Source organism: Rhinatrema bivittatum, chromosome 13 (assembly GCF_901001135.1).
Source record: "Rhinatrema bivittatum chromosome 13, aRhiBiv1.1, whole genome shotgun sequence".
Lineage (NCBI taxonomy): Eukaryota > Metazoa > Chordata > Amphibia > Gymnophiona > Rhinatrematidae > Rhinatrema > Rhinatrema bivittatum.
This window is the reverse complement of record NC_042627.1, coordinates 63,700,800-63,723,537: the sequence shown is the minus strand read 5'-3', so window position 1 is coordinate 63,723,537 and position 22,738 is coordinate 63,700,800. Positions and strand designations below refer to the sequence as shown.

Genomic DNA, 22,738 nt, shown 5'->3' with positions numbered 1-22,738 from the left:
ACACAAATGGTGGCCTGTGGTATTTCTAACTGATCATGGAGTTCACAGGCATGCAGCTGCCCAGCATGGATTGGGACAGCATTGTCCTTCCAGAAGAATGATTCATGCGACATGCTGACCTCATCTTCAAGGGACCTCTCAAATCAAAAGAAGAGGAAGATAAGAGCTGTTATCTACTACAATGGGCTGTAGAGTAAGGTAGGGGCATTTATAATTCAGGGAGATGCCTGTCAGCAGAGGGGAGTAATCAAATCAGTGTCTACTACAAAAGGTCTGAAGAGTATGTGACTTCTAAGGCAAACTCAGTATTTGCAAGCAATAAATTCTACATGAGGGTACAAGGTGCAAATGAACCTATAGAACAATTTGTGACAGACTAACTGTTGGAGGTAAAATTGATGACATGATCCATGGCAGAATTGTATTTGGCACAAATTTGCCAAAGGTGCAAGAGAAATTGATAAATCAAGAGGCAGATCTAAACAATCTAAACAAAGCCTTTGATATTGCAAGAACTCATGAAGCAGCAGGAGCCCAGATAAGGTTAATGATTGCCTCAGATAATGTGCATGAAATAAGTAAAGCACACAAGGTCCTAAGGCAAATATGAAATTAAAAAGATAGACAAAATAAAAAGTTCACAAATGACCATTCTGCAGGTGTGGGAATAAAGATGCATGGGAAAACTGCCCTGCCAATGGGAAGAGGTATCACAAATGTAAAAGGAACAATCAGTTTGCTATGACGTGCAAAACCAAGATACCAATCTGAATTCACAATGAAATGGTCACTACCAGTAGACTTGCTAACTCCGTAAATGCTATTGGAAAGGATCAACCTGACCAAGTATTTACGGAGAAAGCATTAAACCCAAAGCAAATAAAGTTTAATCTGGACACCTTTAATGTGACAACTTTAAATATATTTCAGCAGAAAAAATAACCAGTACCAGTGAAAGCCACGAGCTATAGGGATGTAGAGGGGAAGAGTTGGGTGTGAATCATGCATGCACTTCGGATTGTAACACAAGTGTAGCAAACAAAGCCTGGAGTTTTACATTGTAAAAAGACTGTGGCCAACCCAGATTCAGATCTTGTGTGGACTTAAAACTAATACACTTGGTTTTGTTTCTAGTCAATGCCCAAAATGCAAAGTCATCTGAGGGTGACCACTCTAATGATCTATTAACAGAATATAAAGATGCTTTTCATGGAGATTATAAAATCAAAATGGATGAGCTCTGTTTTGTGGACTTGAACATTCAAGTCAGACTGTAGATGCACAATGTTGAAGAAATCCCTGGCGACGATGTTTTATATAGCAACCTGTGAATAAGCAGCGCAAGTTTGAATTTAGCCCATCATTGGACAGGAAGCCAATGGAGGGAAGGGAGAATATGTATTTATTTATTTATTTATTTATATTTATTTATTTGTTGAGTTTTATATACTGTCATTTGGTGAAGCCATTACAACGGTTTACAAGAATTAAAAGGTATTTTCTTAACACTTGTGAAATAAGGGTATAACAGGATACATATTATAAACGTAAAGTTAATCTTTTTACAGTCCAGAATGAACTCATTATATATATGTAGATGTAATATGTAATAAATAGATGTAATATGAACTTTCATATCTGATCCGATTAAAATATGGGCATCAGAGTTCTGAACTATTTGAAAGGATCTAAGAAAATTAGCAGGAAGGCTAATGTAAAGTGAATTACAATAATCGATATAATCTTAATTATTGGGTGTTAATTGATGTGTCTCTTTTTAATAATATTTTATTGGTGTATGGGAAATTTACAAAAATTTGTAAATTTGTTTTTAATTATTAGATGTTCTATTCATCTGATGTTTTGAAATACTTATTCTTTTTATTAATGTGGGTGCACTATTATGATTGATTTATAATTCTTGATTGTATTGTTTGATGTTTTATGAGGAATGGTAATGTTTTTCCATTGTTGCACTGCATACAGAAACATGGCTTTTTGAAGTATCTAGTTCAGTTTTTGTTCCACACATTTCTATTTATATTTTATGGTCTCTTTATTCTGTATTTTGGTGAGAGTCTCTCTGTGTTCTGCATATATGTCCGAGGTGAGGAATTCTGCTAATGTGTAGTTTCTGTGTAGGGATCTATAGCAGCGTGGCTTGTTCTGTTTTCCTAATTGGAGATATTGTTGATATTTTAGGGCCTGGTGTAATATTGTTGCCTTTTCATAGATAGAGTTGTTACTGATTGAGTGCTGGCAATTAGTGCTGTTTTGGTATGGGAGGTTTACTATATTGTAATTGTAATTCAATTTACTCATGGCTTTCTGAGGGCCAAGCCCACAACCAACACTTGTTAAAATAGGCCTAATAATCATATTAGTTCCAAGTGCTTTTTTGCAAGGTTTTCTGATTGGCACCACATGGTGCATGTAAATATAACATACATGTTGTTGTAGTGCTATTTTTACCTCGGTTGGGAGGGCAGGGGAAGTACAAGTTTCACCTAGGGCACCTAATACTGTTGCACCTGCCCTGGTCAGCAGCATGCTTGTTAATCAAGAGTGACCCTAAACAGCAGTGGTTCAACTACTCTCCAGGAGTCCTAAACTTATCTAGCTATGTTAACACGATAATGCTGAAATCAGCCTTATCTGGCTAATGTAGATCAATAATGCCATTCTGCCACCCCTGATATAGCCAGATACTTTTTAATTGGCTATTTGGCTAACAATTTATCTGGCTGTGTCACAGATGGTCAAACCAGTGGGATTTTTATATCCCGTAGTTTGCTCCAGCTAAGTCTAAATTTAATTGGACAAACCACTTTAAGTATTGACCTCCATGTCTTGCTATTGTTGATGCGATGACACTGGCTTCCGATAGAGTTACGGTGTCAATTAAAAATGTTAATGATGGTTTATAAGGTGAGATGAAGACTGGGGCTGGAATATTAGCTGACAGGTTGCTGTCTTATATTCCTCCTGATCTCCTAATTGTGCCAACTGGCCAATAGCCTCCATCTGCAAAAGACATGAACGAGAACATTTTCTATCATGAACTCAAGTTTGTAGAATAAGCTTCTGAGGGCAGTGAGGCTTGAAAGTGTTTACCTACTCTTCTGAAAGGAGGTAAAAGCTTGGCTATTCCAACAGGCATTTTACTAACTAGTATTGATTCTGGCATGCAATCAGAGGGAGCTATGTATATCAAGTAGAGAAAGAGAGGAGAAGCGTTGAGCAGGTTGTGTTGACTAATCCATGTTTATTTAGATGAATGTATTATAAGGATAGCTGTATTTACGTTTTGCACAGTGCCTTGCGAATTCTTTTCCTGTGGTTTACGGCATGTGAAATTGTAAATCACTGTGAGTTACTTGCAGCAGCAGTTGATAAATGTAACTAACTAACTAGGTAGGAGGGGGGCCAGGATCTTAAGTTTAAGAATTGGTTTTGTAAGAAGCAAAACTGAAGATAGCAAGACCTAAAAGGTGGACATGGTGAGGCCATGCTTGGGACAGTGGTGGTAGGAGAAGGGTTTCGAAGTCAGCTAAAGACACAGAGTAGTAGGAAGCTGGCAATTTATATGAACATCGGCCCAAAGTAAAGACATTTCAACTGGGCAGACTGGATAGGCCATTATGGTCTTTATCTGCCATCATTTACTTGGCTATTACAGGATAAAAGTGCCTGTATAGTTTTGCCAGGTGACTTCCATGGAAATCAATTATGCCTACAATGTTTGAAATTCCAATCTACATATGGAGATGCCCTACACACCTACAGGAAGGCCTGTTTTTTTTGCAGATGAAAGTGCACACCTTGGGAAATAGGTGCGTACTTCATACTCACAGGGATGATAACTTTCAAACCGGCGCACAGGTGCTCTTTGGCGTGTGTACGGTGGAATGTGCCCCGACATACAGCTATTTTATAACTTGCATGCATACATGTGTGCATATTAGAAAATAGCCTGACTGCACGCGGTTTTGCACCCAGTTTTAAGTGGGCGCGCGCTTATACGTGTAAATCCCGCTTCTACCATGTAAGCAGGGGAAATTTAAAAGGGGCGTTGCCAGTTTCACCAGTTCATCCAGCAATTCACCCAGCTAACAGCTAGGTCCTCCAAATCCCTCTGGTTTGCTAGTCTGCACTCCCCACATTTACCCTTAAATCACTTCAGTTATGGCTTGCTTTCGTTTTATTTGAAACGTAACCTCCTCCATAGGAGAAGTAAACTTACACACCACTGGACCTGGGTACGCACCCAGGCACATAAGTATTTGTGCACACATCTCTTAGCCACACCCCAAAATGTCCACATCCCGCCCCTTTTAAAAACCCTTTGAGATGTGCGCACAGCAAGAGATGCGCGTGTACCTGGATGAATTTTAAATTCAGTTCGCATACACCAGCCCACCTTGTCCATGCATCCCCCAATCGATGTGTGCGCCGGGCTTTTAAAATTCACCTCTTAAGTGGGTGCAAATTTTGAGTTAGTCGGCTCTCTCTGCGGTAACACGGGTGAAGCTCTTTTGAAAACTGCCCTCTGTTTATCAACGGGAGGTGAACCTGACACTCGGAGAACAAAAACCTATTTCCAGCTACTGTGGTGGGGATGGAAAATGAGCTCTGGTTTTGCTTCTTAAAAGGAAGGTGCATAGCATTCCTGAAGGTGCAAAATTTGAAGTGGCAATAATGTCTTGAAATGAAAGCCTGGGCAGTGCCATCGCATCTGCAGCCCAGAATCCTGGAATTAATTGGTTCCCACATTCTTCCTTCCATTATAGGTGTCTGTGTACTGAACAGACGGTTCAAATGGAATGACTGGCAGCTATACAATTAATAAGCCCGAAAACAAAGTTCAAGCTGAAAGGGTTGGGATCAGTACAAGAGACCATTTTATGACTTCCTTGGGCTGCCCAGTTTCCTTCGGAGAGCTGTGAGCCCTCCTCTCACCTTGGCTTTGTTTATCGAGGAGCTTTTTTTTTTTTTTTTTTTGCAAGCTCCTCGCTCAATGACAGTAGAACATGCAGGCTGCAGCAGCACTGAATGGGATCATTGAAGGCACATCATGTGAGCCGGTGGGTGTGTTTCCAATTCTGAACTCTTTTATGCCTAATCAAAACCAGCTTTCTTCCCCAAAGCCAAGCTTTCGCCTTCTCACTTGTAAGTCCTTGTGCATTTTGTTCTGTTTTGTTGGTTACAGTAACAAGAGCCCTCCAGTGCGAAAAGTAAACAGCAGTTATCTCCAATCCATCCTGTCATGGGCCATGAGGCTGGAATGAAAATGACTCTGCAAGAGAATATTTCGTTGGCACCAGGTAATATTCAGCTTCCTGTTTTCCTGCAAGTAGAGAGTAAATGCATTAGCCCCACTTCATTTTTGGAGTATTCTCGATCAGGTTGGGAAGTGTGCGACCCACGTTAATTGCTTCTTGCAAATGCTTTGAACCGAGGCACGCCAAAGACAACACACCGACTGAATGGCACAGCGAAGCCTTGCTTTGAGGGAATTTGGCTTGAAAAGCTTACATAACACCTTATAAGTATGTAACTTGTCAGAGGTTTCTAATACAGTCAAGCTGCAACACTGGCTTGGATTGCTCAAGATATTTATTTATCCTGGTCATGACACTGTTGCTGCTCCTCTATTCTTGTGCCTCTTTTGCCCCGAGCGTGCAACTTTAATTATGGTCACCATTGCTATTGAAAAAAATTTCATATGCTGAATCTACTCTTCAGTTGTTCATGCTTTATTCATACTTTACAGGTATCACCGTGAGGGGCTGCATGAGGTTCTCCAAAAGCTCAGCATAGTAGAATCCTGACTTAGATTCTTAATGGTGGGCGAGGCCAAGCAGGAGATACTTTCAATAATGATACAATCTCAGCACTTAAAGAAAAGTCAGAATGATTTATTTATTTATCGAGTTTTATATACCGTCGTTCGGTTTCGCCATCACAACAGTTTACAAAGTTTCGATGTTTAACAGAGTGTTCAAAAGTTCGTAAGCTTGTTAACATAGTTATCTTAATCATTATAAACATAATTTGGTTTTTCAATTGGTTTTTAAATTGTACAGTTAGATTACGTGCTTTGGATTGGTTCTGCATGTTTATATGGGCCGGTGGGGAGGGAATTTGTAGCATAGAGTCATTGGGTGTTTTGGTCGGCTTTGGTGAACATCCAAGTTTTTAGTTCTTTTTTGAAGGTTTTTAAATTTTGTTGTGTTCTCAGTTCGGTTGGGAGGGAGTTCCATAGTTCGGGGCTTCCTAGGGATATGGCTCTCTTCTGAGTTGAGGTAAGTTTGTGATGAGCAGGTGGAATTTTTAGTAGATCTCTGTTAGCTGAGCGGAGATTTCGGTTTGGTGAGTGATAAAGGGGAATCCCACTTTTCTTTATTTGTGCTTACTGAAAAACAAGTTGTATCACAAGAGGCGTTTCCCAGTTACAGTATCATCATTCTGCCCGCAATTGACACTACAGTATCTTTGTCTGGGCTTGCGGCTTTCGGAAATACAGATGGGTCTAACTATCAGGGCAGAAAGCTGATCTGTTTTTGGAGGGGGGGGGGGAATCAGGATGGATATAAATGTTCAGATTTCTACAAGCAGTCTGCCCTGGATCACATCCATTTTTTTTAAATGATATGTTCTGGGCTACTGCTGCGCCATTTTAAAACTGCATACATATTCAGGGGCCTGAAGATTTCAGATTTTAAAAAGGCACACATTTCTTTTAGTTGTCATAACTGATCATGAGTTATAATAAAGAACATCAGAAATTGCCATGCTGGGTCAGACCAAGGGTCCATCAAGCCCAGCATCCTGTTTCCAACAGTGGCCAAAACCAGGCCACAAGAACCTGCAATTACTCAAACACGGCCAATTACAGCCAGCCATAACCAGAGGAGTTACAATAAAAAGCCAATTCTAGACAGCCATAGCTGGAGGAAGGTCGACTGATGATTGTGTATGCTGTCTAGTTAACTCATTCTTTGCAACAGGTAAAACTCTTTAGAGTTTAAATGCTTGATTTCTTTATTTTTTAAATATAAACATTTACAATTATAAGTACAGAAATGTTTGCACCAAGCAGAACCAAATTCTCACATCCAGGAGCAAAGCAAGCTCTTACTCAGGCACAGGGAGGGTCATTTTGTAACTCTGGGTAGCTTTTACGAGCAGACTTTACTGTGAATTTTACAAGCGAATCTATGTGTATAAGCTGGCTTTGAAAATGTGCTCATAAATGACACGGTGTGCACACAAACTCACTCACACAGTCACACCTGCTCTTCGGAGGGCGTAACATGTGTTGGTGAACTTACATGCATCCTTTATTGAAATAAAAAACAAAGTATGCATGGAAGTGCTGACTCCGCCCCCAGCTCCACTTCCACAATACCTCTCCCCAGTTTGTGTGAAACTGAGTTCCATGCACTGAGTAGGATGGCCAACTTTACCATGGACTCTAAGTGGACACTCCACCAAACTTGAGGACTGGGGCTTGTGTGTTGGTGCATCCCCCTCTCAGTCTGATGATTGTGGGGAGTGGGTTGAGGTAGGGCTGCTGTCAGTGTTTTATCCTCAGTCCTGTCATCCCTTGGGCTCCAGGCACCTTCTCATACAATTTGTTTTATAATATTTTATTAATTATTACAACTATGCTCATAGACATATCAACCATAGCTTCTCTCACACACAATTTTGCTCTCTATCACAACTAAAACCTCTCTAATACTTATACACACTAACTTCCATACTCCCCCAATCAACCACACAGCTTCCTTCTTACATACCCATAAGCATTCTGAAACACACAGCTGCCTTTCTCATATGTCCACATACGCACTCTCAAACACACAATCTCCTCTCACACTCCCAAACATATAGTTTCCTTTCTCACATACATCTACATATCCAGCATGTTTCTCTCTTTCTCCCTCATTCAGGCTTTTCTCTCCCTCTTCACCTTCCTGATCTCCCCTCCGCAGACAGCCCAAGGTTAAATTACACTTCAGGAAGACATGGTTGGCGGGAACAGGGGATAGATGAAAAAGTTAAGTGTACACAACACACCTTACCCCAAATGCCAGTTTAGTTTAGTTTAATTCATTTATTACTTGATTAATTGCTTTCTTATATAAGTAAATCAATGTGATGTACAATAAAAACTTGCATGCTAACAAAGTCAAGCTAAAAACAAAATAAATCATAAGTCAAAATAATAATAGAATACAAATTAAAACAGAACAAAATCATTCCAAAGATCAAAATAAAACAAAACTAATATAAAAAGGAATTAAAACAAAACCAAACAAGAACTAAAAATAAACAGTAAAACAAACATAAAAATATCACAAAGAAAAGAAGTAGCAGGTTATCCAAATTCAGACATCAGCCAAATGCTAATATAATGCCACTACATAAAAGAAAAACCAAATGATATAAAATTATTAGGGAATGACAAAGCACAAAAATGGCTAAAGAGAATGAAATAGGCCAGTGAGACTGAAAGGGGAAACCTAGTTGGGTAGAAAAACTTACAGAAATAGGAAAGTCTTCAAGGCCTTCCTGAACTTTATTTATTTATTTATTTGTTTGTTGAGTTTTATATACCGTCATTCGGTAAAGCCATCATAACGGTTTACAAAGACTTTAAATAGACTTTCTGAATGCACAAAGTCAAATGAAGAGAATTTCATAAATTTAGAGCATGCCCTGGCTCTTTCCAATCTAATGCCCCTAGGGGCGGGTAGAACTAATAATTCATGTTGACAGGACATAAAGCTAAAAAGAGCAGATCATTGCCAATGCCAGGTGTTGGAAATTATAGCTAGAATTTTAATAAATGCATATAAAATCAAGAAAAATGTTACAAAGTCACATAATCAGATAATTTGAAAATAAAACACTTTAACCTTTACCTTTTTTCCCCACACCAAGCTATTCTCTCATCTCTACTTTCATCTTTCGGCTTTTTGATGTATTTCCCTGTTTTTCTTTCCGTTGTACTTTTCTCTTATTTGACTCTCCAGCTCTCCCTCTCCCTGACATTGTTTTCTTTTCATATTGCTCCGTGTCTCTGTACCCTTCCGACTCTCTTTGTCTCTCTACCTCTTCCCTCCTCTGAGTCTCTGCCACATTTCAGCAGCGGCTCTCGGGTCTTTGCCCAGCTCACAGTGAGGAAGGGGAATGGGGACCCAGAAGGTCTGTGAAGATCTGCGGAGCCACAGGGAGTTGCATTGGAGGGGCTGTGCTGTGTCCCACCTCCTCTTCCCTGGCATCCAATCACATAGAGGGGGTGAGACCCAGAGGGGCCATTGCTGCTGGAGATGTACAGAGCCAAAGGGAGCCGAAAACTGTGCTATTACCTCACCTTGACGTCCAATCACAGCGCAGAAAAGGAGGCAGGGGATCTGTCGAATGCAAATATAGCAAGATGAAGTTATCCGGCTATCGTCAGGTGAACGTTTCCTTCAAACAGCCCTACCCAGCTCACTATATGCAGCTAGTGCTGAATAACGGGGCTAGCTAGATAAATTTAAGCCACGACCCGGGAGCCCTCCTCCGCCCAGTCTCTTTTTATCTGGCTAAATTTTACCCAGGGGCAGGAATTTCAAATCAAAACATAAGAGTTAGTCAGATGCACCTCTTAGAAAATCAACCTCTAAAGCAGGTGTGGTCAGCTCCGGTCCTCAAGAGTCACCACAACCAGGCCTTGTTTTCAGGATATCCAGAAGGAATATGCATGAAATAGATTTGCACGCACTGCCGCCACTGTATGGAAATTTATCTCACGCATAATCCTTGCGGATATCCTGAAAACGAGGCCTGGCTGCGGTTCTTGAGGACGGGAGTTGGGCACCGCTGCCGCAAACAAATTCAGAAAGTTGGATGGGTGGGGATTTGCTTTCCTTTGCAAATGACAAGACAATATTAGCGATATTGCATCTAATATGACAGAAATGACATAGCAACTTTTTGTTATGTGTTTCGTGTTATTTCAGATGCCCTCTTTAAAAAAAAAAAAAAAAGTTCCGTCTGCTTTCCCGCCCCTCCCCCCCAGTATGTGCATAAAAAAAGCTGTTCCAGGCCTCCAAGCAGTCAATCTACCAAATCCCCCTCTTTGATCCTCCCACCCCAGACCTCCCCCTGATGAGCTGTTACCTGCTGCTCGCTTGCTGTCCTCTGTTGCTCTGACAGTGCGGTGCTGGCTCTGCTGGCTAACTTGTGGGCTGATTCAGTAAAGTCCGCAGGAGAGCGGGCAAACGCCCGCTCTCCCGGCGCGAGCACACGCCACTCGCCTGTGTGCGCAATATAGCATTTAAATGAGGCCCGGTGGTGGAAACGGGCAAAAGGAGGCTCTAGGGACACTAGCGCGTCCCTAGCGCCTCCTTTTGACCCGGAGCGGCGGCTGTCAGCAGGTTTGACAGCCGACGCTCAATTTTGCCGGCGTCGGTTGTCGAGCCCGCTGACAGCCACGGGCTCGGAAACCGGACACCGGCAAAATTGAGCGTCCAGTTTTCAACCCGACAGCCACCGGCCGACTTCAAAAAAAATTTTTTTCTTTTTTTTTTTTAACTTTTTTTTACTATTCGAGACCTCTGACTTAATATCGCCATGATATTAAGTCAGAGGGTGCACAGAAAAGCAGTTTTTACTGCTTTTCTGTGCACTTTTCTGGTGCCGGAAGAATTGTTGAAAGTAAATTGGGCGGCTTGGCTGCACATTTTACTTTCTGTATCCCGCGCGCATACCTAATAGGGCCATCAAAATGCATTTGCATGCTGAGGGCGCTATTAGGTTCGGCGGGTTGGACGCGCGTTTTCCGCCCCTTACTGAATAAGGGGTATGGGAAAACGCGCGTCCAATGGCAGGTTAACAGTGCGGCCCGTTGGTGTGGATGGGCAGACTAGATAGGCTGTATGCTCTTTTTCTGCTGTCACCTTTCTCAGTTTCTAAACTAAAAATGATATCCGTCATTCATCATCATTGGTATTTTAAATAATTAGGTCTTCTTGATCCTAGGTGTTTATAAATTGCACATTTATGTGCTTATTTTTCAGGCAATAAGGTGTATGTGGCATGTACTGAAACTAGGAGTATATCAATGTTTTTGTGCTGCAAACAATAATACCTCCAGGGGCATTTTTAGGTTGATTCAATTTTAATAAAAACGAACCATATAAAAGCCTACCATAAATTATAAACAAAAGAAGAGTGAAGGTGGAGAAGAGAAACCTGAGTGTCGGGGGGGCAGGGGTGGAGGTGGGGGGTACAGGGTAGGTATACGTGGCAAAGGCTAGTGACAGGGTGTGTGGGTATAAGTGACTGACTGGGGGAGTGCAGGGTACACGGATGTATGTGGCTCCCCTCCCCCTCCCTTATTTGCCTTTCCACTCCCTTCCTCCTCCCCCTCTCCTCCCTTCCTCAATCATTTCATTTCACTCTCTTTTTGGTTGGCAGGTCTTGGGGTCCCTGCTGGCCAGCTCCAATGATGCCATTTGACCACTGCTCTTGTGCCTCATGTTGACTTGTATTCAGCTCAAGACTTAGCTATTTACTCAAGCCTTAGGACAAACATTCCAAAGAGTTATCATTTAAAATGTGATTAGGAAGAGTATTATTAGTGAGATTTAGGACTAATAATAGACCCCAATGTAACAACGAAGAAACACATTAATAATGTAATCAGGGCAGGCTATAATAATCTGCGCCTATTAAGACGTTTAAAACCGCTATTAACCCTTGAAGATTTTTGTACAATATTCTCAACCTTAGATTACTGTAATTCACTTTTACTGGGGTTGCCAGTATCCACTTTAAGATCTCTACAGATGCTGCAAAATGTGACTACAAGGGTGCGTACAGGAAGCAGAAAATACGACCATATCACTCCAGCATTAAAATCATTACAATGGCTACCCAAAAAATATCGTATTTACCTAGGGAATAGCCACTGCTATTAATTCATCAGTAACATGGGATCTTCTTAGTGTTTAGGTAATTGCCAGGTTCTTGTGGCCTGGTTTGGCCTCTGTTGGAAACAGGATGCTGGGCTTGATGGACCCTTGGTCTGACCCAGCGTGGCAGTTTCTTATGTTCTTATGCCAGGTTCTTGTGGCCTGGTTTGGCTTCTGTTGGAGGCAGGATGCTGGGCTTGATGGACCCTTGGTCTGACCCAGCATGGCAATTTCTTGTGTTCTTATGTTAGGTTCCAGTTAGTGTAGCTGGGTTAAAAAAGGTTTGGCTAAGTTCTTGGAGGAGAAATCCATTAACTGCTATTAATCAAGTTGACTTAGGGAATGGCCTCTGCTATTACTGGCATCAGTAGCATGGGATCTTCTTGGTGTCTGGGTAATTGCCAGGTTCTTGTGGCCTGGTTTGGCCTCTGTTGGAAACAGGATGCTGGGCTTGATGGACCCTTGGTCTGACCCAGCATGGCAATTTCTTATGTTCTTATATTTACTACAAAGTATTGTGTATAATCCATAAAATTGTGAATGAGAGAGATTCAAATTGGCTGGGTGCTACACTGCACTTTCATACTCCACAGCTCAATTTAAGGTCTGCTAACAAAGGATTACTTGAATATACCATCTCTTCAAACTGCTCATCTCTGTGAAGTGAGGGAGAGAGCTTTATCAATTGTGGGGCCAAAACTATGGAACACCATGCCAAACGAATTAAGGGAACAAAGAGAATTTAAAATCATTAAAAAATAATTTAAAACATGGCTTTTTAGTCAAGCTTTTGAAAGAGAAGTAAACAGCTAATAGAAGGAGAGAAATGTTCCTCTCTGATATGAAAGTTGAAGTATTGTACTTTTTAAATTTACTATTATGTATTTTAACTAATGGATGATATGTTTATGTTCATACTTGCTACTGTGAACCGCCATGATTGATAAAACAGAACAACAGTATATAAATAAATTAAATAGTGGGATTTTAATATATTTTCATAAATCTAACATATTCAGAATGTTGTTTTATTTTTTAAGTGTCTTTTTTTAATCTGTTTTTGTTTTTATTATATTTAAGTATACTATAAATTATTTTTATTGTATTTTGTTATGATGGATATTCTAATATGGTGATGTAATGACTTCGATATTGATGGGTCCTTAGTGCTGTGGCATGGTTGGCACAGGCTAGCAGGTGAGCCCGCCTGGCCCATGTCGACTGCTGGCAGATGTGCCATGTAGTGGTGGGATGGACTGGAGCTTCACCTATACCAGATGCCTACCCCGTGGGTTAAGCGCTTGGGTTCTGGTGGCCGATAGGACTTAGGTGGGTCCCTAGAGTAGTAAAGCAGATGAGTGCCAAAGGTCAGGGCTTGCTGCAGATAGGAGATACTGAATACAGGTCAAAGGTCAAAGCAGGAAGCAGACAGGAGATACCGGAGACAAGCCAGAGGTCAGGTCAAGCAGCAGGCATGGCATTGTCAGAACCAGAGGTCAGACAGTGCCTTGGGGGTCAGATCCAGGCAGCAATCAGTTAAAGTCCAGGTCCAAAGCAAGGGTTAGTACTGGAGATGCAAAGACAGGCAAGGTGAAGCAAGGCTGGGAAGGCAAGGGCACAGTAACGCAGGAACACAGAACGAAGGCAACACGCATTGAAGGCTCAAGGCATGTCAGAAGACCTGTTGCTGAGGTGTCTGATGCCTCCTACGAAGAAGCCTTTTAAAGAGAAGTCCCAGTGACATCATTAGGGGACTGATTTACCACCACGGGTCCTTTAAGAGGGTGAGCATCGGGTGTGTGAGCGCCTAGGGGAAGCCGGGGGAGCGATGTAATGGCGACGTCCTGAGCTGCATTTAGGGCATCCTGAGCTGTGTTCAGTGGCATTAGTTTGCTGACAGTGTTGAGGGTGAGTGAGGCAGTTTACTGATCCATCCCATGAGCAACCAAACATACAGGTGAGCAATCAAATATGGATTTGGAGGGATCCACTGGCAGGTATGATTAAAGTTCTAAAGGTTTGCCCTTGTAGACTAGGTAATGCTCTTTAATGTTGAAATCTTTGATTTCTAAACTGTATTGACTTGATGGAAAAACTGTTCCATGTTAGGAAATGTACTTACTTAAAATAACTAAGAACCAGAAACCCGAGACAAGATGGCGGCATAGATGGCGCACGGGACGCTCGAGCTGCAGTGAAATTTTCCTGAAAAACAGTTTTCTGCTATGCCAGCAAAGAGGAAAGGGAAGATGAGGATTTTCCCTACTGAGTCCTTTCCGCCTCTAATGCAGCTTGATATCGAGCGTTTCTTGTCCACGCCGGATTAACAGGGAGCCGGTGAACCCTTTGGGAATCCTTGTGAAGGAGAGCGGGGAGTTACCCTGGAAGAGGTGTCCCTAAGTCCTGACCAGCGCCAGCCTCCGGCTCAGTGGCTTGGTCGCATGCCGATGACGCGGCAAATGCGACTGGGCAGGAGGGGGCTGTTTCGAGCTCAGTGCTGAATGCTGAGAGCCTCCCAGGAGCCGGGGATGAAGCTAACCTCAGCAAGGGAGGAAGGAAAGCAAGTCTACCGGGTGACTCACAGAGGAGCGGGAGGGATGAGGTCTTCCTGGAGAACAACCAAGGACAGAGAACATCCAGCACTCGGGGTGAGTCCACACAATTTCCACCTAAGCCGGAGGCAATAACCCTGAAGGCTATTTGGGATCTGGTGGCTGGGCTTGGGGCCTTGTTAAACAGGCTGAAGAATAAAATAGACTCTGTAGCCTACAATTTCCAGCAGATGATTGTGAACATTCAGGAACAATCTCATGCAATATCTAATAGAGTTGGTGAGGCCGAGAATAAGATTAAAGCAATCCAAACATTGAATGGGGCTATTCTTAAAGATCAATTTGCCATTTCTAGATGCTTGGAAGCGATGGAAAATAATATTAAACATCTAAATAGGGATGTGAATAGTTTTTGAACGATTAAAATTATCGTCAGATAATTTTAAAATCGTTCTAAATCGTTAGAGTGCACGATACAATACAAATGCCCCCGATTTATCATCAGGGGCATTTGTATTGTATCGTTAAATAGGGCACGGGAATTATTTGGGGGAGGGCGGGAAAACCGGCACACCAAAACAACCCCTAAACCCACCCCGACCCTTTAAAACCAATTCCTTACCCTCCCCCACCCTCCCGAACCCCCCCAAAATGTTAAGTTACCTGGTGGTCCAGTGGGGGGGGGGTGTCCCGGCGCGATCTCCCACTCTCGGGCCATCGGCGCCATTTTGGCTGCCACTAATTAAAATGGTGCCGATGGCCCGATAAAAAAAACAAAAACCCCCACCCTCCCGACCCTTTTTTTTTAGGGAGGCCCGCGCCGCTAAAAAAAACAAACCCCACCCAACCCTTTAAATCGACCCCCCCCTCCCGACCCCCCAAAATCTTTTAAAATTACCTGGTGGTCCAGGGGGGCCTCGGGGGCCTCAGGGAGAGATCCAGGGGGGCCTCGGGGTGAGAAGAGAGATCCAGGGGGGCCTCGGGGAAAGATTTCCCGGTCCCAGGCATCAGCTGTTCTAAAAACAAAATGGCGCCGATGCCCCTTTGCCCTTACCATGTGACAGGGTATCCGTGCCATTGGCCGGCCCCTGTCACATGGTAGGAGCACTGGATGGCCGGCGCCATCTTTAAAGATGGCGCCGGCCATCTTTACTCATCAGCCCTATAGGCTGTTTTTTTTAGAACAGCTGATGCCTGGGAATGGGAAATCTTTCCCGAGGCCCCCCCTGGATCTCTCCTCTCACCCCGAGGCCCCCCTGGATCTCTCCCCGAGGCCCCCTGGACCACCAGGTAATTTTAAAAGGTTTTGGGGGGGGGGTCGATTTAAAGGGTCGGGTGGGTTTTTTTTTTTTAGCAGCGCAGGCCTCCCTAAAAAAAAAATTAGCGATGTGAATTGGAATCGGAAACGATTCCAATTCACATATCTTAACGATAGAAAATGATAATATATCCCTTCTCATATATGCATTATAGTGAATGATTGGGATATTCCTAATATACCTTCAGTTTGGTAGTGCATAACCTTATCTCCGTCATGGTGTAGCCTGGTATAAATTTCATCCCAGTCGTGTCTGCCTCTAGATCTGGGACTTTATTTCCCATACTTTGAGCATTATGAAAACTGCCCAGCCACCTCTGCAGGTAAATATATCCATCTGGGGGACAGCATGGCTACTTTTTCCCAAATTGAAAAAGGAGGTGGGATTAGGTCGAGGGGTACTCTTGCACCTGTTGCCTTCCCATGCCCGGATGTCCAACGGGAAACCCTGCACAGGAGTCCCTTAGGAAAAAAGCTTGCAGTACTGCCGGCACAGTGAACCCATGGGCCCATAAGCACCCCATAGGCTTAAAATATTAGCCCTCATATTTATCAACCGACTTATTCCCTCCCCTTCACATTTTGCTTGAGCCATTTGGCCTAGAGCTGGAGTTGAGGTCTCCTACTCTAGTGCTGGCATGGGTCACCACCAAATGGTTCTCCAGTGCATCATCTCATTGGTCCACCTTAGCTCTGCTGGCCCCATCTGGTAGTGTTCTGTGCAGCAGTACACAGTGCTACCACTGGGGGGCCACTCAAAAGTTTGATATTGTAATGAAGACACTTTGAAGTGCTTCGTATTCCTTCTTGTGAACAGCATGCATAAAGGTCAAGATTGTTTAATCCAGGCTCTGGGTATTGAGGCCACCTCTTTAATAATGGCAGGATCATTAACTCCAACAAAGAGTTTTACATTTAGCACTATACTTCTTCTCGAAGATGCCTTTATGTTTAGGGTAAAACATCTGACTGTGTTATTGTGTAATGTATTTATTAAGGAATGTATTGCATGGTGGAAAAATGAACGGAAGCATGGGTGTTGCCAAGATTTCAGGCGTGCATTTCAGTCCGGGCTAGCATTCCATACTGACTGAACCAAACATGTGGGGCTTTTGCTTGCATCAAAAAAATAAAAAGAAAAATTGGACCTGGATAATCCGGTGAGCCGAATGTACCAGGCTGAGCTCTAAACCTCAACTATTTGCCTAATTCTATTAGAAAACTCTAAGCCCTGCAAGTCAGATTTGGAAGAAGTTAGCATATTCCTCTGAGAGATTGGAAATCATGATTAGCAGGATCAATATCTCTTGGATGTATATCCATTTCATATAGGGTTTTGGCATCCAAACTTATTAGTTGAACAACAGAAGCTGCCGATCCCTAAACACGCACAGTCAGGTTGTGAGTAATAATTGGGAGGTGAATGGAAAGGGGGAACAGAGATCTGTGCAGTACAGTCTGCTCTTGAAGTTTATTTATCGAGTATTGAGGCACCACGTGCTTGTAAGATATTGTAGGCTCCTTGTTGGTCAATATTTTTTTTTTATTTTGGCGTATTATATCGTTACTAGCTGTTACCTGTTGAAACATCTTTAAGCTGTGAACTTCTGAGTCTATCATCTCCTAGCAGGTGGGCACCTTGAAACAGTAGAGCAGGGAGCATGAATGGCTGGGCTGCACCACAGCCTCTGCCTGAGCTGGCTCTCACGGAGCTTTTTATTGGCCTCTACAGCAATGGCAGCCACACTGAGCAGTCCCTGACAGACAGACGCCACAGGCCAAGCATATTTTATATATATATGTATATTTTAAAAAACTACATTCATTCTGTGTCATTTTATTTCTAGGTGAAGATATTTAATTACTGATGAAAGAAAGGAGTATCTTGCAGAGACATGTCAGCTAAATATTATCAGGAGAAGAAAAAGGGCAGCCTGAGCCCTTCTTCATTAAAAGTGGAGCGGCCAAGCAGCGCGGGGAAAAAAAGCAGGAAATCCCAAAAGCTACGGTCCATTTCAAGGTCCCTTATGCTCTGTCATGCCAAGAACAGTGATGATGGTTCAAGCACCGAGGAGAAATATTCCGACTCCGCCGAAAACTCCAGTGACTGTGCTGGGGAGATAGCTTGGTATTGTCCTAAAGTACAATTACTCCTCAAATCCGAAGTGGAGACGAAGATTCCTGATGCCATGATGCCCTCAACACCATTTCAGTCAAAACCAGCCTCAAGCGACTTTGCTAAGAATTCAAGAGGAAAATCCTTGCTCAAGGTATTGGACGAAAGCTTGCATGTTAAACATTTCATCGAGGTAACACAACTTCTGGCAAAGGTTTAGCAACATTTCTAGGTTTCTTTTGTGTTGTATTCGCCTTTCCAGAAAAATGAAAGAGCTAATCATGAAAACAATGATAAACTGCAAGTTAGGTGTTAGCGGACCATACATTACAAATATGTCGTAAGAAAGAACAAATGTTTGCTAAGATCCTAAGGTGAGCTGCAGGATGCAGAATACACTCTGAGCTTTGGTCGGACGTGTCAGCACGAAGTCTTACTCAGTTCCAAAGTTCTACATCTAGTTCATATTTATATTCAGCCCTTTTCCTCATAAAAGGGCACCCAGAGTGAATTACGTCATAAATAATACAATACATCAGAACAAATACAATAATAATGAATAGATTCTGATACAGATCTACTTTCTTTCTTAATCTCATTGGGGGAGTATGACAGGCTGTATCCCCCTACTAAAACAACAACCCTCCCTCCCAGTCAATACAATGAGTTCCCTAACATATTTATTTAAAAATGTACGTGCTGCCTCTTTGAAAAATCATCATTCGAGGCAGATTACATGTTAAACATATCAGCAATAATACAATCCCTTCCAACAACCCACAGGACTTCAGCAACCTGACACCAAAACCCTCATCTTGACCCACCATCCAAAAATCTGTACCTTATCCAACCCCCTCACTCACCGGGGGTAGGAAAAATATAATAAACTAGCAAACCCCTACCCTGCCCTTCCTTAGTTCAACCTCCCCTTCTGATACCTTGGCATTGACAGGCTTGGATTTATGCACTGCCCTGCTAGGAAAGAATTTTTTTTGGGGGGGGGGAAGGGGGGGCACAGATTTCCGGCCCACACCGCCCCGCAGGCTGCAAATCCCGAGTCTGCTTTCTCTTGGTTCTGATGGAGGAGATGGGCTCAGTTCCATGGACAGACCATGGCTGTTGCCACCGTGACAAGACCCTGCCAGCCACAGCAACACAGAAAGTCGATATTTTAAAGGTTTAATGTGGTTAAAATCAGCTTTTAATCACATAAAGCTAACCAGTTACATATCCCCCTCCCCCCCCACACACACCAAATTTTATCTGCACAAAATTGCTGTGTGGTCAGATTTATCCCAACAATAAAGCGGCTGGGTCAGACTTTCCACATTTAGCCAGTTAATGTAATTATTCATCATTAACTGGAGAAATTTGTGCAGAAAACCCCATCCACACAAATAGTTGTCCTAAATCTAACAGCACGGCTAGATAGAACTGCATATTTAGCTGCACACTTAGCCAGTTGAGTGCGGTTGAATATTTGGTCACCCCTGGATATCTAACCCCTGGTAAATGACAGCAGGAAAAGATCAAGTCAGCCCATCTAGTTTGCCCTGTTGAGATTTTTCCACTTTGGGTAGATGAGCAGGCAAATTCCCATACACAAGCCCACACCTCCTCCCTACCCTCCTGACTTTCAGCTGAACTTTGAAGCCTTTTCCTGCCACTGCCACTGCCCTTCATATCGGTCCCAAGAATGCCCAGCGTCTGCCAAAGTCCTGGGAAGCCATTTTAGGCCTTGCCATCTTCCTCTATGACCAGCACTAAATCCAGCACCCAGGTCCCCTACTGTGTCCTATTGCCAAGCTTTCTAATAATCCACACAGGTACCAAAAATAACAAAGCCATTATCCAAAACATTCAGTGCCCCCATGTCGATCAAAATGTTGATGTTAACTATGGTCACGCCATGCAGGTTACCCTAATGCCTTCTTAGAAGCGTGGGCTATGAGGGTCATAACACAAAAAGTGGTGCTAGGAGATGATCGCTGGGCAGGTACGTCTCCAGCTCTCAGGGCCTGTGAGAGTGTGTGTGATACTGCCTGGCCATGCATCTGAGGAAGGAGAGGGAGCAGAGGGGGGTTTATAAACAATTGGAGTAAAGGAGCAAAAAATATTTGTGAGGTATTTGCTTTTTCTTTCAGAGGAGAGAAACATTCTGCTAGAAATTCTAAATAATAAAGCAGCACTTCAACTTGGCTGTCTCAGAAAATCAGCAAAGCTGAACCGTTCCCTAAGGGTTTAGACAGCAGACGAAGAAAATAACCGTACGAAAAGTGGATTCTCCACGGTCTGGGGCTTTTGTTTTCAGCCGCTGTGTACCGGGCTGCTGTTGTCCAACCTCCCATTCAGCCTATGACTGAACTGCTGCAGGAGTTCTCTGGCATTGTGCATCACTTCCGTTAACATGAAATGCAAGCAGTATCCACTATCTGATGCCTGCCGGGGAGCTGAGCAATGGGGGTCACCCAAAGGCGGTGTAGGGACCTGGGCCCAGTGGCAAAGGGCTGTATTTCCCCTCTGACTTCTTACCTCTTCCTTTCCTTAGCACGAGCCCCTAAATAATTCCTGCCTTCGGACAAAGTAGGGCCTCACACAGAAAAGGATATTCATTTCAAACTTTTGTTTTCTGTGGTTACCAGCAGTCAGAATATACAAAGATGGTTTTAAAAGACACTGATCTTATCAGGAATTCTCAGGCTCCCATAGCCAGGCTGCAGCATTAACCTTTATGATCAACTTGCTTCCAAACATTATTATTATTATTATTATTACTACAAAATGGTACAGAATATGTTTCCCCAACTGCTTCTCAATCTGTTACTCCATGAAATCCCCGTTACAGAACACCACTTTTACAGGCTGCTGCAATATCGTGCGCTCAAGTTAGCGAACAGGTTAACCTACGGTTGGACACGCGTTTTGGACACGTGTCCATAACCCTTGAGGCAATCAGGGGATCGGCGTGTCCAAAGTGTGCATCCAAACCAGTGCGTAGCTAATAGCGCTCATCACATGTAAATGCCATGTTGATGAGGTATTAGCTATTACCTCCTGTTGTAAAAAATAGCCGTGCGCCCGACGCGCACATTTTAACCCTCAAAAATTAACGCCAGCCCCGGAGCTGGCATTAAGTCTTGAGGCGCCTCAAAAATTGAACAGAAAAGCAGAAAATACTGCTTTTCTGTGGTTCCTCCGACTTAATATCATTGCGATACTAAGTCAGAGGAACCACAGAAAGTAGCAACATGAAAGAAAAAAAAAGTCTCGACAGTGGTCAGTTTAGGAAAAAGAACGCTCAATTTTATGGGTGCCTGATGCCATGGATGCGCTAGGAAGGCACAATTTATCCCTAGCGTGTCCTTTTTAGCGTGGTGGCTCATTTGCCTATTGCATTGAGTGCCCAAGAGAGGAGAATGGGCATGCAGTAAAAAAACGGGCGCCTAGTTTGGATGCACATTTTTTATGCACACTTTATTGCATTGGTCTGTAAAAATTCTTTTCAGCTGAGTTAACTTAGTACCAATCCAATACATGAGCAATAGTTCCTCTTACTTGGAGTCACACAGCATCCTCCTAGGCCATCACAGAAGTACTCTTTGAGATATTGACAAGGGTTTTCCCTGGATTCTGAAGACCAAGCCTCTCTGGATTATCTCGTGATCAAGTCTTCCACAGATGCTATGACTTTAGTTCATTCCACCATCTTCCAGACCAACTTTCGGTCCCTTCAGGACTCTGGTGAAGTCCCCTGATTTTTTTTCGCATGTGGAGACATCTCTTCCACCTCAGGCCTACAGAACCTTCTCCTTGAGAGGTACCCTGGGCATGCCACACTCCTGGCAGGTCCATGTAGTCTCCTCCTGCCAAACTCTGAACTCAGGATTATATACTCTGAAAAATACTTCCTCTAGATCCTCTCTCTTGTTTTTTTTCAGTTCCTCTTAAAGGCACGCCCAATAGAATTCAGTGACTGCTCCTTTTCCCATAGTTAATATGCATGGGATTATTTTACCATTCACCATGCCATCTAGTGGCTCGTCAATGAAAATGCCCCATCCTAACATTCAAAACATCAAAATATTTACAAACCCAGGTAGAGGTCCAGTGGACTCCCCTACCTGGAATAATTTCCAAGCAATTTTTCAGTGATGCAGGGCCTATCTCTCTGTCACACGTGATTTATAACATTTAACCAGGCCATTTTATAGCAACAACTAGACATTTAATGAAACTACCCAGAGCTGCCATTTATACGTGGTGACGCTAAATGTGTTTATTGTCATATCAACACTCACCTTTGTATCTAAATAATAAAAGCAATCACGGTAACGGGTAGAAAAGTGAAAATGTGTCATTAAAAATAGCCATTTTACGGGGCCAATGCTTTGCAGAAATCAAGAGACGGCATAAGACAGTGATAATTCCACAAACCATGAGGCAGCATCACAGAAGAGCAATGCTAGATTGTGCCGCAGGCTTCCTGGTCCTTTATTACACAGCTTGTTACGTTATTGTGCCTAACACAAATGTTTTTTCGTTCCCTACTGCAAAATCACTGTCAAGTCCCTAATTATAAATGTAATTATACTCTGGAACATTGGAATATTTGTCAGCTTTGATACCTTTTCAAGAACCATGAAGAAAGGTCATGTAGTACAAGGGTTTTCAAGGCCTCACAGGCCTCCTCCTCCTCCTCAGAAGAAGAATCCATAAAAAATCAAGTTTTCTCCAAAACGGATGCAGCTACTATTGCTCTACACTGAGGCAGAACACTGAA

General features: G+C 42.9%; 1 protein-coding gene across 2 annotated transcripts in view; it reads left to right on the top strand.

Moving 5' to 3' along the window:
- The first annotated feature begins 5,202 nt into the window (after positions 1–5,202).
- IL16 (interleukin 16) overlaps positions 5,203–22,738 on the top strand; it is a 79,690-nt gene continuing 62,154 nt past the window's right edge. For both annotated transcript variants that reach the window (XM_029575084.1, XM_029575082.1), the window contains exons 1-2: positions 5,203–5,324; positions 17,690–18,112. In XM_029575084.1, the coding sequence (XP_029430944.1) occupies positions 17,738–18,112 (375 nt within the window). In that variant the 5' untranslated portion in view covers positions 5,203–5,324; positions 17,690–17,737. The remainder of the gene's footprint in view (positions 5,325–17,689; positions 18,113–22,738) is intronic.